This window comes from Peromyscus eremicus, chromosome 1, assembly GCF_949786415.1.
Source record: "Peromyscus eremicus chromosome 1, PerEre_H2_v1, whole genome shotgun sequence".
NCBI classification, from domain to species: Eukaryota; Metazoa; Chordata; class Mammalia; order Rodentia; family Cricetidae; genus Peromyscus; species Peromyscus eremicus.
The window spans coordinates 175,763,192-175,779,851 of NC_081416.1; the positions used below are offsets into that span (position 1 = coordinate 175,763,192).

A 16,660-nucleotide genomic window follows, 5' to 3' on the forward strand; every position below is an offset into this window, starting at 1 on the left:
ATCACATCCACTGAACCCCAATATTCTCACTAATAAATAGTCACTGTGTTTATTTGATAAGGATTGAGTGTATAAAGGCAAATAAAAGTTTTATGAATTAAGTGTATATATGGCAGATAGCAGTGGAAATATTTGAGTCCCTGTTATCCTTTTAGTTTGACACTTTCCTTGTTTTTTTTTTCTTTTCTTTTTTCTTTTTTTTTTTTTAGCTGTATTAGGTGTATATTGTCATGATCTGATCTGAGAAACATCGAGGATGAATGCCTTTTTAATCCAACAGCTGTTTTGTTGCAAAGTGGATACAAAAAGGTCATGAAAATGGCAAGTGTATCACAAACACAGTGACCTCAGTCTGTGATTATAAAGCCGTGATACACGTTGTCAAACACATTTACTTCTTACAGGATTGTGTCTCCCACCTGATATTTTTATTTTGTTGTTATGTACTTGTATGCTTTTTGGTGTTAATTTTCATCTGAGAGGACTAGAGAAAAGGCTCAGTGTTAAAGAACTCTTGCTGCCCTTCCTGACGACCTGGGTTTGGTCCCCAGCACCCAATTGGTGGCCCACAATTAATTGCAATGGCAGTTCCAGTGGACACTGACACCCTCATATGACCACTGTAAGCACTGAATTCCCACATTGCACACATATACATGCACGCAAAACATTCATATACACAAAATAAGAAGAGACAAATAAAAACATCTTTTTAAAATTTAGTTTTCACTTCAACATGAATGTTTCCTCCATAAAAAAGTGCAAGGTGCAAAAAAGGCTTTCATGTTTGTAAATAAATACAGTGTTCTAAGTTTGATTTGACATAATAGAATATTGCCTCAACTCTCAGTTTAATTTCACAAGTATGATTTACACCACGAGTTTATGATTCTACCAGAAATATGCATTATTATCATTTCACATATAAAAACTACAGTGGAAACTAATGAGGAATTACTAACACTATTACTCTGTAAAATGCAATATAAAATACTAACATGTGAATAACAAATAACAGCATGAGAATAAAACTGAATGGCCAAAACAAATGACTGAAAATTCTGCACTTATTTGCTAATACCTTTCTGTTTTTATTTTCAAGTCAGTGTGCCACTATGTACCTCTGGCTATCCTGGAACTAATTTTGTAGATCATGTTGCTCTCAAATGCACAGAGACCTTCCTACTCATGCTTTAAAAATGATGAGATAAAAGTTAGGCACCTCAATAACAGGAATATTTAATTATTATTATATTGATTTATACAGTATAATGAAATTCATGATGATTTAAAATTCAGATAGTGTATGTTAGATTATAAAGAATAATCAGAATAAAGAGATTCCTTAAATATTCTCCAATGGTATATAGGACGAGTGTCTACAGAAGTAGCTGAGTGGTAGAGCCCAGGCTTGCAAAGCACAAAGACCTATGTACTAAAATCAATAACAATAAACAGTAACAAAAGGCAGGGTGTCACATTCTGCTTAACGTTAAAGTAACACTAATACAGGGGAGATAACTGGAATTGGAAATAATGGGTAAAAACTAATGTGTAAAACAGAAAGTGATGACACAAGAATAACACCATAACTTAGCAGTGACTGAGAAATATGGATGTGTACCTAACTTTTTGCAGTCCCTGTGATTTTTACTGTAATATAAGTCCCCCACTCAGTGACTGTATATACCCCAGAATAACGCAGGCCATCTGTGAGGGTGCTTAAGGACTATTGTAATAAGTCAATAGGAAAATTCATCCTACCCTCCATACTGTGTTGATTAGCTTGGAATTATTATGGTCCTGGTTGTCATTGCCCAGTAATTACACTCTACCTTCCTTTCCATGTTACCTTTTCAAATTCAAGAGAAAGAGTTTTCAAACCAGCTATTTTACCACTGGCCATTCAACACAAAGTTACCACTGCCTGTATAACCAGATGATAAATACAGTGTCACATAAGAAGAATTTTTAACTCAAGAAACATTCACATCTGGACCTTCCCATGGTTGTGTGCTTCTTATAGTCACATTATATTGTCCACTATCAGAAAAAATCATGATATGTTCACTCATAATAATAATACTTCGAAAATAATCAACACTCATGGAAGGTAGGCAGAATTATCACATTGACTTATTACAATTGTCCTTCAGGACCTTCATAGTTGGCCTGCATTATCCTACTCTATACCGATAGTTATCTTTAGTGGGGACCTTACATAGTAGTAAGAACCAACAAGGAGGAAACAATGTTAAAAAATGTGTATATTTCTCAGTCCCTCTTTAGTTAATGAGTTATACCTGTGCTTTCTCTCTCTGTTCAACAGACCTGGTTCTACCACAGATTCCCATTACCACACATGAGCACTTATGCATACCTCGCCTTTGGATGGATATTCCACCCAACCTGAAATACAAAGTACTCACCAGGCTTCATCATCTGCAGGAAGGTAGGGTCATAGGAGAGATACTGAGGATTAAGAAGCACTTGTAAGAGAGTAATGTCAAACCTGAGATACAAGTCTGCGACCTCACCTCCCTCCAGAACTGCAATTTTCATTTCATCTGCAGTGACAATGACAGTGTTGGCGTTGGGAGACAAAATAATTGATGAAACTTTTCCAGATGCTCATTAACAAAGATAGTTAAGAGGTTCTGGTGAATATCTCCACAGAGGAAAAGTGTGGTTAGGAGGTATTGAGTTTCCATAATTCCTCAATTCTAAGGCCCTTTTGGATGGCATTAGAAACTCTGAGGTCTGTTTCACAAGAAAGTTAGTGAAGTTTCTCTATCTCAGTGAATACAGGTTTCACTGACTTCTTGAGCACAAATCAAATTAGTTTAAAAAAGATTTATAAAATTTATTACTTAAAATGAGTATTTCATAGATGTATATGCCTCTTAGTTTGGTGCACTCCCGTTGCCTACTTTTCAGTTTACTTTTCATACCCTCCACCAACATTCTCTCCAAATCTCATGTCTTCAAAACAAACACTAAGTCTACTTACAGAATCTAGTATGTGCCTAATTCAGGGACACATATGGAAACACCGTTAGCCTCTTAAAGTTGAATACTCAAATAAATCTGACACTTTGTCTCCCAGAAGCCATCTGCGACCAATAGCTAATATTCAGCCAGTAGTGGGACCTCCTGACCCCCTTCACTAACAAAGGCTTTTAAGGTCCAGCACCCAAAGCTTTCTACCAGTGTGCAAGAAAGAATCTAAAACAGCTAGAAAACTCTACTTATCTGAGGTTATGAATAAATCTATGCACACCATGCTCTTTCAGTCCATTCATTTTATTATTTTATGTAAGCTTCTGATCTCTCTGCTCATCTCTCTATGTTCTACTTCTTCTCTACATCTTCTTTTCAGCTCTCATTCTTAGCTCCTCTCTTGTCTGACTATCCATACATTTCTAACAGAAGACTCCTTGCAATGCTGAGAAAAGTTTCAGTACTCTAAAATTGACAGCACATTCTTAGAATAGATGATAAAGAGCATAGCCTTTACCTTGGTAATCCAAGCATCCAAGGTGTGAAATCAGAGGGAGGGGGTGCAATGCTCAGAGTGACAAACTCCCTGAGACATTGCCATTTTTCAGGATACTTGGCAAGCAAAGAAATTGCAGGGTTTTCTTTGGGTGCTTTGTGATACTATCCTTTGAAAGACAACTGCAACTCTGACCTTGGGCATAGCTGTAAAGTTTTAAACTCATGATTTACATACAGAGGTCTTTAGTCTAGTTATAATGCTAGTTTTAATTCTATGCATAAGTGGAGCAGAAGTATTTCAGGTCCAATGCCTCACTGATGAGCTATTGGCATTTGACAGCTACTGGATAAGGGAAATCATTATCTTTGAGTTTGTAGTCACTGGTAGGTTTCCTACACTTGGTGGATGATCCTACACTCATGCTTGCTTAGGAAGCACTCAATAGTCTTATACGCTATCAAAAAGAATGACAGGAATTAGAGATGGGTCATATGAAAAGCGATACAAGAAGGATTGGAGTGAACGAATAGAGGGTATATAGAGGCTCATATTTCATTATATACCTGACTGAAGTTTCCATGACATTTTTTAAAAAGCATTAAAAAAAATCACTGTGGATAGTGTTTTAACAATTGCATATAATATTTTTAAAAATGGTGAGATGTATGCCATTTATTTGTTGAGTGCATTTCTTCTGGGTATGTGTAAGTTCTCCTGTGTGTTCCCATGGGAACTGGGCAAGCAAGTCATTCATTAGTGTCAGAGTCTTGGGAGAAGGGACCAGCGGGTCAGAAGATAAGGTGATAGGAGGACAAGGAATATAATGTTTGGACCTAGGTGGCTTTACAGATGAACCTCTGTGAGTTCAAAGTCACCCTGGAAGTTATGATATAGATTCAGTCTAGTGGAGAAACAGAGCCAGGCAGTAACAGCACACACCTTTAATCCCAGTACTTGGGAAGCATACACACCCTTAATGCTTGGGAGAGAAAGGGATATAAGCTATGATGAGACAGGAAATAAAGACTTTCTTTGCTGTAGACTTTTGAGTGAGGACTTAGAGCTTTTTAGGCTGAAGAGTTCTAGAGGTAAGATATGGCAGTAGCTTGTTCCTTTGTCTCTCTGATCTTTCAGCATTTACTCCAATATCTGGCCTGGGCTTTTTATTAAAAGACATTTTAAGATTCGTGCAACACATGTCTAAGTGGCTATGCATACAGCATCATCACTGTGATTAAAAATCTCACAGATTGTTGTTGATGGTTAGTCTTGATCATCAGCCTGATAGATTTCAGGCTTTATATCTATATATCCATATATTATAAATATATTTATATTTATATATATAACAAATCATAAGTGTAATATATGTTTAATTAATAAAAAGAAAAACATTGTTTTCCTTAATTCTTGAGTAAATGATTTCTAATATATATTATATATTAGATATAGATACAGATATATTATGATACATTTACAGTTGTAATTTATTATTATTATTATTATTTATTTAATAGATTACCTTACACAATATGGGCTTTGTCACTATAACAATGCTAGTGGGGACACATACCCTAATCCTGTCTAATCAAAAAAAAAAGCTCTTGGTCTAGTCGATGCTGATGAACTTTTTGTGTCAGGGATCAGCTCTTAGTCCAACTGGTGCTAGTGGGCTCTGTCTCAGGGAGCAGCTGCAGTCTTACCATGCGGTAGGTATATGGTGGTAGTGTGACCTGTATGCAGGATGTCTGCCTGTCTACTGGACTCTTAGTCCAGTTGGGTGCTGGCAGGCTCTATCTCAGAAAACAGGTGCAGTCTCAGAGGGTGGGTGGGATTTGAGGAGGTGGGGCTTGGGTTACAGGGTGTGATGGGGGATGGGAGTAGTCTGACCTGTGTTTGGGAGGTCTGGCTGCCAACTGGCCTGAAACTGGAACTCCAATGGGTGAGGGTGTGGGAGCATAGGGTTGTGCCCCTTGACCCAAAGCCTAAGGGGTGGAACATGTTTTCGGGTATGAGGATAAAGACTCACCTCTTAGTCCAGCCAGGTGCTGGCAGGCTCTGTCTCAGGGAACAATTGCAGTCTCAGAGGGTGTGTCCTGACTGTTTTCTTAAGGTGACCCTTTTCCATCCATATTTACACAACATTGTCAGACCAGCCACTTCACTTGAATTGTAGTGTCTACATATGAGAGGCAATAAACTACACCTTCTTAGAGCCAATGGAATTTCATCAATATTTGATACTTCATGTCTCTGAGAGTTAAGATTTTCTTGCAAAATGAAGAACTAAGTCTTCCTTCTGAATCCCAGTTTGTGGAATCAGCATGGTTTTTCTGATACACTTTATGTTACAAAGAAGTTCTCATGTGATTTATCTTCAAGAAATTTTAAATATGTTTCCCTTTAAATGTTCTTATGATTACAGGCACTTGTGGCAGAAAAATATGGCCAGATTAATGAGTTTGATTTTTCACCCTAAAACGGTCTTTCTGAGATAGCCGTATTGTCCACATGTATATTACTTGACAAACATTACTGTTGGTTTGATTACACAGGATTAGGACATGTGTCCCCACTAGCATTGTGATTTGGATCCTTCTGCCTCAACTGCTTGAACACTGATTCTCTATCCTACTCATAATACACTAACTTGTTATTGCAATTACTCATGTTGTGGTGACAGACAAACATAAAATTATTTTTGTTGCATCTTCATAATTGTAATTTTGATACTTTGATGAATTGTAATATAAATAGCTTATTGCAGGATATAGGATATAGGATGCCTGTGTAAGGGTCACTTGGCCTCCAAAGCAGTTGAGACCCACAGGTTGAGAACAAGTGCATTTGAATGTTGGATTACACACATGTTTCACAATGGGCATCAAAAACTGAACCTTTGATTTTACTTGGTGTGTGTGATTTTTTCATTTTGTTGTCTTTAGAAAAGCTCTCATGTAGGCAAGGGTGGCCTGGAACACACTATGTAGCAGAGAAGGACTGAACTTATGATCCTCCTGACCACATCTCCCAGGTGCTATAGTTCAGGAATGCTCCATGCCATCAGGATATCTCATTGTTATCAGCTGAATTCTGTTTTCTGACACTCACATGTACAGGTCTTAACCCCAAAACCTAGGATATGACCTCATTTAGAAACATATGGAAAACTGTGGTTCTATTCCAAAATTCTTAATCCCACAAAGGCTACAATCTCTAAAGATGAAAAGGCTAAAAAATCCCCACCATCACAATCCAGGAATCTTTAATACTGAAATCTTGAGAGACTAAATCCCGCCAATCTACAAGTCTCATGAGGAAAATAAAAAGACTGGAGAATATATCATAAGGAAAGGGATTAGAAAGCCAAATTCTGGGAAAGGATCAGCCACAAGGTATGCCAACAATAAGAACTTCAAAGTGGCCAGGTGGAGATGGCATACCCCTTTAATCCCAGCACAGCGGGAGGCAGAGCCAGGCAAATCACTTTGAGTTTGAGTCCAGCCTGGTCTACAGAGCAAGATCCACGACAGGCACTAAAACTACATGGAGAAACCCTGTCTTGAAAAAAACAAAACAAAAAAAAGAACTTCAGAGTCAAAATGTATAACTTGTATTGGTATTCATGTCAGCTCATTCTGTATTTTAATAAATTGAAGGCTCCTGGTGGCTAGCTGTAAGGCTGTACTACGTACATCAGGGAGATATCATGGTTTGCCACAACACGTCTACAGGTTACTTGAACTCAGCTAGGCTTCAGCCTGGAAATCACCAACACATACACAGATGCCAACATCTCAATCAGCCTATGCTTGTCTTCAACTCTGCAGAGAACCCTGTTTTACAATATACATATTAGTCCTTTTTCCTTTCTGTAAGATACTTTTTAGAGTTCATTCGTTAAAAACATTTGCCAATTGCCTTCTATTTGTCATTACGTGAGGTCAGCATCCACACAGCCCCCTCTATTCCACAAGTTTCTAGGGACCTGTGGATAGAGCTATGAAGATTACAGTGGGACTATAATGGAACTGATAAAGATGGCTCGTTTGAGCCACTGTGAGCAACTGAAGCTTTTTACTCTATATCAGGACCCTGTCCAACCTGTGGGGGCACATTCTTGAACTTTAAGCAGTAATCACTCATAGCATGGGAGATGACTGAGAGGGCAATGCATTTACATTGCAAGCCTGAGACTTGGGATTGAAACTTTAATGGGGTACCAAAGTCAGAGGGAATGGCAGGGCACTGACATGAACCTGTAGAGAAAAGGGCTGCAGAGCAGAGAATGTTTGGAATCTGTAGTACTAGACATACTTATGTACAAAGCTCCTAACAAGAAAGACACTGTCTCAAACAAGGCAAAAATAAAGAACTGACAACACAGTCCTCTATTGTCCACTCGTGCTGTGGAACTGAGGCCAAAAAATAACAGCAGACAAAAACTCACAAAATCACAAGCACAGGCCACACAAAATACAAATGAGAGGCAATTGTATTACAATTCCCTTTATTTATTTAATATATATCAGGCAGAAATTATAAGCTATTTAATGCTTTAGAAAAATATTACTTAACATAAAACAGACTCATCTTCTTTATCCACACAGACAGATGGAACAATCCAGAAGTTACAAATCATATCTTCAATGGTTACTTCCTGTTTAGAAGCTACATGCTTCTTCATCTACAGATGAAACAGTAAGCTGGAGCCCTGCTATCATCTGGTGAGGAAGGTACACAGTTCAGTCTGCTTTGTGGCAATTCCTCCGGTGACGGTGGTATGTGGATGACTGGCGGAAGCTATGGTTACACAGGGAGCAGGTGTAGGGCTTCTCTCCTGTGTGAATCCTCTCATGAGCTTTCAGATTGGTTTGATTGCTGAAAGACTTTCCACAAGTACTACATTCGAAAGGTTTATTTTCCTGGTGTATGACCTTATGTACTCTCAGGTCTGAGCGAGTATAGAAGCCCTTATGACATGTTTTACAGACAAATGACTTTTGCTTCTTGTGTATTCTCTGGTGGGCGGCAAGTCTACTGGGATATTTAAAGGTTCTGGGACATTCCTCACATTTGTATGACTTTGGGTCTCTGAGGGGTCTCTTTTGGCGACCCCCAGGTGTGGAGCTTGCATCAGGATTCTGGCAGTCTTCTGTCTGCTCTGGACTGGAGATCATCTCTGGTTGTACCTCCATAGGGACATCTTCAGAAGAAGTTCCTCTATGAATTTCTTCCTGGTACCTAGAGGTGACTTGACTTGTTCTGCTTAAATCCAGAGGATTTCCATCAGAAACACTTCTGTCTTTAGGTTCATTAAACTGAACTTGTTGGATAAGGGAAAGGGAGTCCACCTCATTTCCACGACGACTATCCCCATCATTTACATCACTAGTGCTCCAGCCATTGTTTTGGCCATCTTCCCAGTCTTCATGTCCTGTGGAAATAAGACAGTCTATGAAACTGTGCCCAGAAAAGATCCCGACACAACACCCTTCCTCTGTGCAGCTTCCTGACACTTACCTGTTGTCAATAACATGTCTTGGGGGATTGGCAAGGGTGTCCTTGCACTCTCTTGTATTGAACTTCTTGCTGATTGCTGCCCTTTCAGAAGGTTGAAGGTTTCTTCTAAGGACATATTCTTAGAAAAGAGGGCTTCCTGCCCCTGCATGGAGACGTGAACCTGTAAACAAAGCCAGAGGACCATTGCCAATGAATCTGTGGATTTGTGGATGAGTGAAAACCTGTCCTCTAACTGATTGCACAGGATCACTGAACTATGAGTTAGGTCATTTGTCTATCTCTCATCTCTAATGGTGTTATTCTGTCATTCACAAGTTATGTTCTCTAAAGTCCTGATTCACAATGTATTTGCAAGTGTTGAGTCACTGTACCAAGGGAAAAGGTAAGGTTAGGTTTCTGCAATGTCTAGCCTCAACATTTTCTTCACCTGGTCAATGCATTGAACAAGGAAAGGTATTCCTGTTCCAATCCAGAAAATAGAGACTTACTCCATCAAAAAGGCTTCTCATTTTTTTCCAAGGACTGTCCCCATTCCACCCAATCTAGGGCAACTATAATGAAATAGCTGGTTTACTGAGAAGACACCAAGGCTAGGTAGGACATATCAAGGGGGGAGGTAGTCTGGAGATCGAGAAGACCCAAAGGAGCCTGTAAAAATTCTGACATAGACTTGCCTGTGGGGCTTGGACCTCTAGGGCCTCCTCTGTTAATTGATGGGTGTTATCTGTTCTAATATTTTTTTTCTGTTTAACAAAGAGTTGTATGGCTAGTGTTTCTCTGTATCTCCTTAATTTGTAGCTCCTTATTTTTCCTCCTTCTCTTGCACCCAGGATCTATAGTTATTAATCAGTGCCCAGAACCCTTAATATTTCTGTATTCTTTGTCTGAAAGATGGCTGCTATGCTAGAAGCTCCTTATTCAGCCTTTGATTAGCAATAGTTAGTTTTTTTCTGAAATTCTTAGGATGTCTACAGTAACTGTGTAATTGATGTCCTTTTGGTGTCCTGGTGTCATATTGGCAATTGTAACTTTCTGCTTTCATGCGATTAACTCTGACATTTTCATTCCCAGATAGCTGAGGATTTCCCATCCCCCACTTCTGGCCATTAGTCTGTCAGTGGTCCCTATCTCTTACACTGTCACTTCACTTTGCTGTGGGAGTGGGTTGTATTTCCAATACCTATATTTTTGGTTGCTAAATTTAAATACTAACTCTAGATAAAAACCCTTGGTTGATGATGCCCTTAGTATCATAGCTCTATTTCTAAGGGATGTTGTTTTCTATTATTAAGTCCTTAGTACAACTCACATCTGACTGAAACACTTTTAACACATATATTGTCTCCACCTAAACATGCTGTCTCTGCTGTTAGGAACGTGACAGCATTTTATTTGGAATTCAGTTTCAATCATGAAATGATCACTTTAAAACAAAATCAAAGGAGTGAAATGTGGGATAAAACAAACTAAAATGACAATGTGTGCATAGAGTAAAAACCTGAAATAAACATCAGGGTGAGGTGGTGGACAGTTTTAATCCAGTACTTGAAGTGCTGGGAAAGTATAATTCCTCTGAATCCTACTCAAGCCAGTTGAACAAAAGTCAGTCCCAAATGGGAAAAAAAAAAACCCTAACCAAGCAACCAAACAAACCAACTAATATCCAAATTTAAAACTTTAAGGCAATAAGAAGTTATTTTAACCATGACATTTAGAAATGTATGTATGCGGTGTTTGAAAAATGTCACCACCTTGACCATTTCTGAGAGTAACTGAGAATTATGCAGACCTAGACATTTAAAGAAGTTTCAATGTAGTTACATCCAAATTAAGAATTTCAGTTCTAAAACTTTGAATTACAGCCCTTTATTATTCATCAGGACTTTTCTTAGGGATGTGTTGGTGTTGAATGTGCATTTAATAGCCACATTTCAGCATCAGAAATCATATTCTACATTCCTGCACATTCAGTTTTTTACATAGGAACTTAGTGACATGTAGTAGACAATTTAGAAAACCATTAAACCAATTAGATCCCCAGTTTCCACCGGCCAGGTCCTGGAATAACAGGCTAGGTCTGAGAGCCAGAATTTTAAATGTGTGCTGCAATTCCAACTAAATACTCATAATTACAATATAATCACCTACCTAAATGAGCCATCTTCCAATCCCAGCCAGGGTCTCTATTCTAAACCCTTACAAGCTTTGCTCAAATATCATCTCCCAGTCTCCCTAACACCATGTAAAGTATTTAAATAATTGTATCAGTCAAAAGAGCCATGCCTTCTTGCACTTTTAAGCCCATTAAATTTATATCACATTTATAGTAATACATTTTATCTCCATTGTAAATATTTTGTTGGAGTGGGACAGCCTCACATATAAAATAACTACATCTTCTTACTTTTCCCCAAATATAAATGACTGTCTTGATTGCTAACTTAACCATCTCTCAACCAAGGTACTCACCATGACGGGAGGCTTCAAGCACTCATCAGTCAGACTCTCCATGAATCTCCCCATGTTTCTGCCATTTGAGTCCCACTTCTCTTTCAAGATAGACTTGTCCTTGTAGTGCCCAGTTTTGAGAAACTGAGCTAAGACCAGCTGAGAAATCATCTGCTCCTTGCTATGCTTTTCTGGCTTCAACCAGGAGGTAAATGACTTCAAGATTGCTTGCAGCTCATGCTTTGCACGGGAACCATTGTCATTTGTGGGAAAGTTGAGCTGAGCAGTTGAGGAGTTACAGATATCTTCTTCCCACTGTAGAGAAGTGTCCTGGCTTGGAATGAAGTTCCTGTTGTCTAATACAAGGCCACTTTCTGGTGACTGGGGTTCAAAGGAGTTGTTGTGCTGGGAAGCCATTCTGTTGAGACTCCTCAAAAAATTCAACTTTCTCAGTCAAGTATCTCTCTTGTGACTTGAAGATCTATTTAAGAAATTTGTGAATATGTTAAAGCTATAAATTAAAACGAACATAATTAAATAATAACAACTAAGAGTCTTATCACAGATGGTTTCTATCTTATTGAGGATTTACTTTTGCTGTGAAAGACACCATAATCACAGAAACTCTAATAAAGGAAACATTTCATTTTGGTGGCTCACTTACAGTTCAGAGGTTCAGTCCCTCATTTTGGGGAGCATGGCCTCAGAAAGGCAGAGGTGGTGCTAGAGCTGAGACTGATACATGATACATCAACAGATATAATCTTACACATTGATTGAAGCTTGAGAAAAAGACCTCAAATCCAACCCCAATAGTGACTCAATTATTCCAGTTGGTGTGGTCCACACTAAAGGTGTGCCCTCCACGTCAAGGTCTGGATTAAAGGCATGTTTCATTCAGTCTTCTACCACAAGGCCACACCTCCTAAGAGTGCCACTCCCTATGAGTTTATGGGTCCCAGATACATTCCAATAAACACAGTTCCATTTTTTCTTGACACTAAATACTTAAACAGAGTCCTACACAATTTATTCTAGAGACCAGAACAAAGAGATGTGACTGTAACAGTACATGACTCATCAGAGAGAAACATCTTAGGTTAAGCATGGGAAGACCTGAAGGAAGAGAACAGCAAGGTGTTCAGTAGCACAGGACCATATGTTCCTTCCCTATAAAAGGTGAAGTTGTAGATGCTGAACCTCAAATATTAAGATTCACCCTTGTCTCCCATTCTAAAGAGCCACAAAGCTAAACTTTCATAAGAAAAACTTTGAAACTGAATGACCAACAACCTTTAACTCACAGCACAGCCAAGACAAGTCTATAAAAAAGCATATGGCTATCCTTCAGAATTTTAATGGTTAAACCCTTGATCAGAAAGGTCCAAAAGACCACACTACATCTTTGAGATCTCCCAAAATTGTGAAGCAGCATCTCCCAAACCCCACAAATATTCACAAAACACACATACTCAAGCAACAAAGAAGTCAAATGTTCCTATTCTACAGTTACTTGTCTCTACAGTGAATTTCTCCAGTGATTCCAGCTGGCACTAGGAGCCGATGTGTCTCCAGGTCACTGCTCTTCTTCATCTGAGGTTCTGTTCAAGTTGACTTCCTTTTATAGTGCCTGGCTTCAGTGATTCAATCTGAGATGCCTATCACTTGAAAATAAGATTGGACCACACCTCCTGTGTGTGGGTGTGGCAGTCAACACTTTCATCCTATCAATCATTAAGTGGACTGGAGGGTCTCCAGTCCCAGGACAGCCTGCTAGTGTAGGAAGACCAGTGAAAAGCCTCACTAGAGCAGAAAAAAACAAGCTAACCAAACGGGAAAGGCACTTGCCCCTCTGATTGAATTACACATGGAATCCTCCCTCAGCCCCCAGCTCTGCATCTCTATGCAATCCTGGATTATGCCATGGAAGGAGAACACATCCAAAGCAAGCATAGTCAGTCACTGAAGTGAAAGGGGACAGTAACATGCTGAAAGGAATATAAAGATTGTCATTCACCTAGTATGAATTCTGACGTGTAGCTCATTCCAAACTGGTTAAAAATTTCTGATATCCAGAGGGTTTGGAATTCAAATGCTGCAGTGAAAAAGGTAAAGCCTTGGCAGTGGAATGAGACACACAGAGAAAAGAGCCCAGGAGGTGTCTGAAGCACAACATAGAAAAGACAGCCTTTCCTGGGCTCATCTCTATGGACAAAGTGAAGATGTTTGACTTGTTTTACATGATGTATGATAGATATGTGAGGAGGATTGTAGTTTAGGGTGCACTTAAAATGTATATACAACATGTGGATTTCCCTGAGGTGATACTTTAATTGTGCTCAAAAGTGGTTTCTATTTGTATGTTAATAGATAAAGTTGGCATAAAGATCAGAAGTCATAAGGAGCCTGGAGCAGAAATCAGGCAGTTGTAGTCCAAGCCTTTAATCTGATGACCTGGCAGGCAGAGTCTTTGTGTGGTCAAGGACACAGTCAAGCCTGGTGACACAAGCCTTTAATCCCAATACCAACCATACAGACCTGGATTTCTGTATAGACAGGCAGTGACTAGGAAGACATGTGGCTGGTCTTAGAGTCAATGAGAAAGCAGAACAGGAAAGTAATAAAAGCTCAGGTTAGGCAGGATGAAGCTCTCTGGTGTAGGAAACTACAACTTGATGGTGAACTAAAGGGTAGTCAGTGGCTTTTCACTAATTCTCTGATCTCTTCAGCTATTACTCCTATATTTGGCTCTGTGTTTCTTATTTATTAAGACTTTTTGAAATTTGTCTACATATTCCTGTCTTTTATTCTTTGCTTTTCTAATTTGTTGGTGTTTGCTTGTTTTTGCAAATGGCTGCCTTGTTAGCCAGGTCTACTCACAAACTCATTAGGTTGTAGACAATGATCTTGCACTACAATTCTATGGCTTCAAAGTACTCAGTACTGGGGGCCCAGAGCTGTCTCACTACTTCAAGAATCCATTTTGGTTTTCTGTCTGTTCTTTACTGTCTTGTTGTTGCTGCTGTTCTGTTTTTTAAAACATTGTCTCACTATGTCTCCCTGGCTGTACTGTAACTATTATGTAGTCCAGTTTAATTTCAAACTCGCAAATGCTTGCTCTGGGATTAAAGTGCAGGGATTAAAGGCTTGTGTCATTATGAATGAATTTCTCCAAGAACGCTGATTGTTAGATTGAATTGTTTCCCCTGATATCCACATGTTGAGGTCTTATGCCCAAAGACTGTGGTCTTATATCAAAATGTGCTGAATCCCAACAAATTGACAGAACCCCAAATGCAATCATCCCAAAGAAGCCTTAAAGCTCAGTGACTAATATTTCTGAAGTCTGAAGTCCTTTAAAAATATATTACTATAATTTTGAATGTTGAAACCTCAAGCCTCAGTTCTTCTGGGAGAATAAAATAATCCACATAATAGGAAAAAATGATCAAAGTTTGCAAATGGATTAACCAGAAGTTGTGAATATGATTGAATCTTCAGTTTGTTGATGATATTCTGGGTTTTAAGTAATTAAAGCAATGTTGGCCAGAAGAAATATTCTTATGAAAACATTTGTTTCCAGAGAATCATAAACATACCCCTGTGTTTCACTATTCACTTCCTTCATGAGAACTGCAGGGGACACAATTCAGCCTTACAATTCCAATACTTGGAGAAAGTCAGGTGCCTTTAATCCCTACACACACCTTTAATCCCAGCACTAAATAAACACACGCAGGTGCATAGCTGAGTTGAGGCCATCTCACACTACAGAGTGAATTCCAGCTGGGGTTTCAGAGATAGAAAGTCTTCAAACCAGAATTAAAGAGAAAAACAAACAAAAAGGATGCCTGAAGGAGGGAGGCAATCTTCAACCCCAGATCCGGGGAGTAGAATCCATAGAATTTTAGTGCATGGCCATCCACAATGACTTTGTGAATTCATAAGAAGAATGGACTGAAAGTAAACATATTGCAACAACAAAATCAAAGATAGAAAAGTAAACAAAGGAAAGAAAAAAAAGTAATCAAAGGAATAATGAAGAGAGACCGAAAATCACCTTGCTCTTTTGGGCCACCCAATTTCAATTCCTCCGCAGATCACAGTCTTCATCTCATGTCTATCAAACCTCATGTTTTCCAAAAAGAAATACATGCCACTCTCTCTCCCAACAGAAATAAACATGCTACAACCTCTGGTTTTTCTATGTTGTGTCTCAGACTCTCCTGCTTGCCTCCTGCCTTCTGTCCCATTCCAGTGCCAATGGTCCACTAGATTGAAAACAATTGATTTGACCTCTCCTGGCAACAATCACTCACAAATAGCTCCTTGGTTACTGATGGAAATTTAACAACTCTTATCAAAAGTATATTGAAAATGGAAGGAATAATGAAGGATTAAATAAATACAAAAGGAAAGGAAGAAGAAATGAAGAGAAGATTAGAAGATTGTACTTTAAGGTGCAAAGGTATTAAAGATTACTTTGGGATCTGGTGGAAATAATTAGATTTTCACCAGAAGGGATGAATACAGTTCATTCTACATCTAGTAGTAAATACCCGACAGTTCCTGTTAAAATATTTTTTTTTGTTTTTTTTTCGAGACAGGGTTTCTCTGTGTAGCTTTGCGCCTTTCCTGGAACTCACTTGGTAGCCCAGGCTGGCCTCGAACTCATAGAGATCCGTCTGGCTCTGCCTCCCGAGTGCTGGGATTAAAGGTGTGTGCCACCACCGCCCGGCCTGTTAAAATATTTTTAAACTCAATTCTAGTCACAGCAATATAGTCAATTCACACTACCCTGGAAAATCTCAATTTTATTTTTATCTATATGTGCATATTAAAGTAATTCTCACCTGCATACTGTGGGATGCCACAGTAGCAATTGCTGAGCTGAACCGCTGAGTCTGTCCTGTGTTAGATGACACTCTGGCCCTGATTTATTGCTTTCTTATTCCCTGGTCCCCTTTCCTACTACAGAAGTAGATTTCAACTCAACTCAATCCATAATATCATGTACATAAAGAATTGAGGAAATTTTAAATGACTCTCCACCAATTAGGTGTCAGTTCAAATGTGTACAAATCAAAAGTGCAAATGCAGTGAAGCAATTAGGAGGACTTCGGGAGAAAACATCTCTGTGAGTCAGCAGTTTCTCAAGGGATACAGAACATGTAAAGAGCTTAGGTTAAG

General features: G+C 38.9%; 1 protein-coding gene across 1 annotated transcript; it reads right to left on the minus strand.

Annotated features, from left to right (window-relative positions):
• Positions 1-8,244: 8,244 nt before the first annotated feature.
• On the minus strand, positions 8,245-11,887 carry LOC131899861 (zinc finger and SCAN domain-containing protein 4-like). The gene is made up of 3 exons (XM_059251359.1): positions 11,492-11,887; positions 9,023-9,182; positions 8,245-8,936 (listed from the first exon to the last, which is right to left on the minus strand). Exons 1-3 carry the CDS (start codon positions 11,885-11,887, stop codon positions 8,245-8,247), a joined length of 1,248 nt encoding a protein of 415 aa, XP_059107342.1.
• Positions 11,888-16,660: the final 4,773 nt, after the last annotated feature.

Bases quoted from the DNA above. Each gene is read 5' to 3' on its own strand.
- LOC131899861 (XM_059251359.1), bottom strand. From the start codon at position 11,887: ATGGCTTCCCAGCACAACAACTCCTTTGAACCCCAGTCACCAGAAAGT. The intron at 9,183-11,491 runs GTGAGTACCTTG...CTTTGTTTACAG, and splicing joins GCTTGAAGCCTCCCGTCATG to GTTCACGTCTCCATGCAGGG. The intron at 8,937-9,022 runs GTAAGTGTCAGG...TTATTTCCACAG, and splicing joins AGACATGTTATTGACAACAG to GACATGAAGACTGGGAAGAT.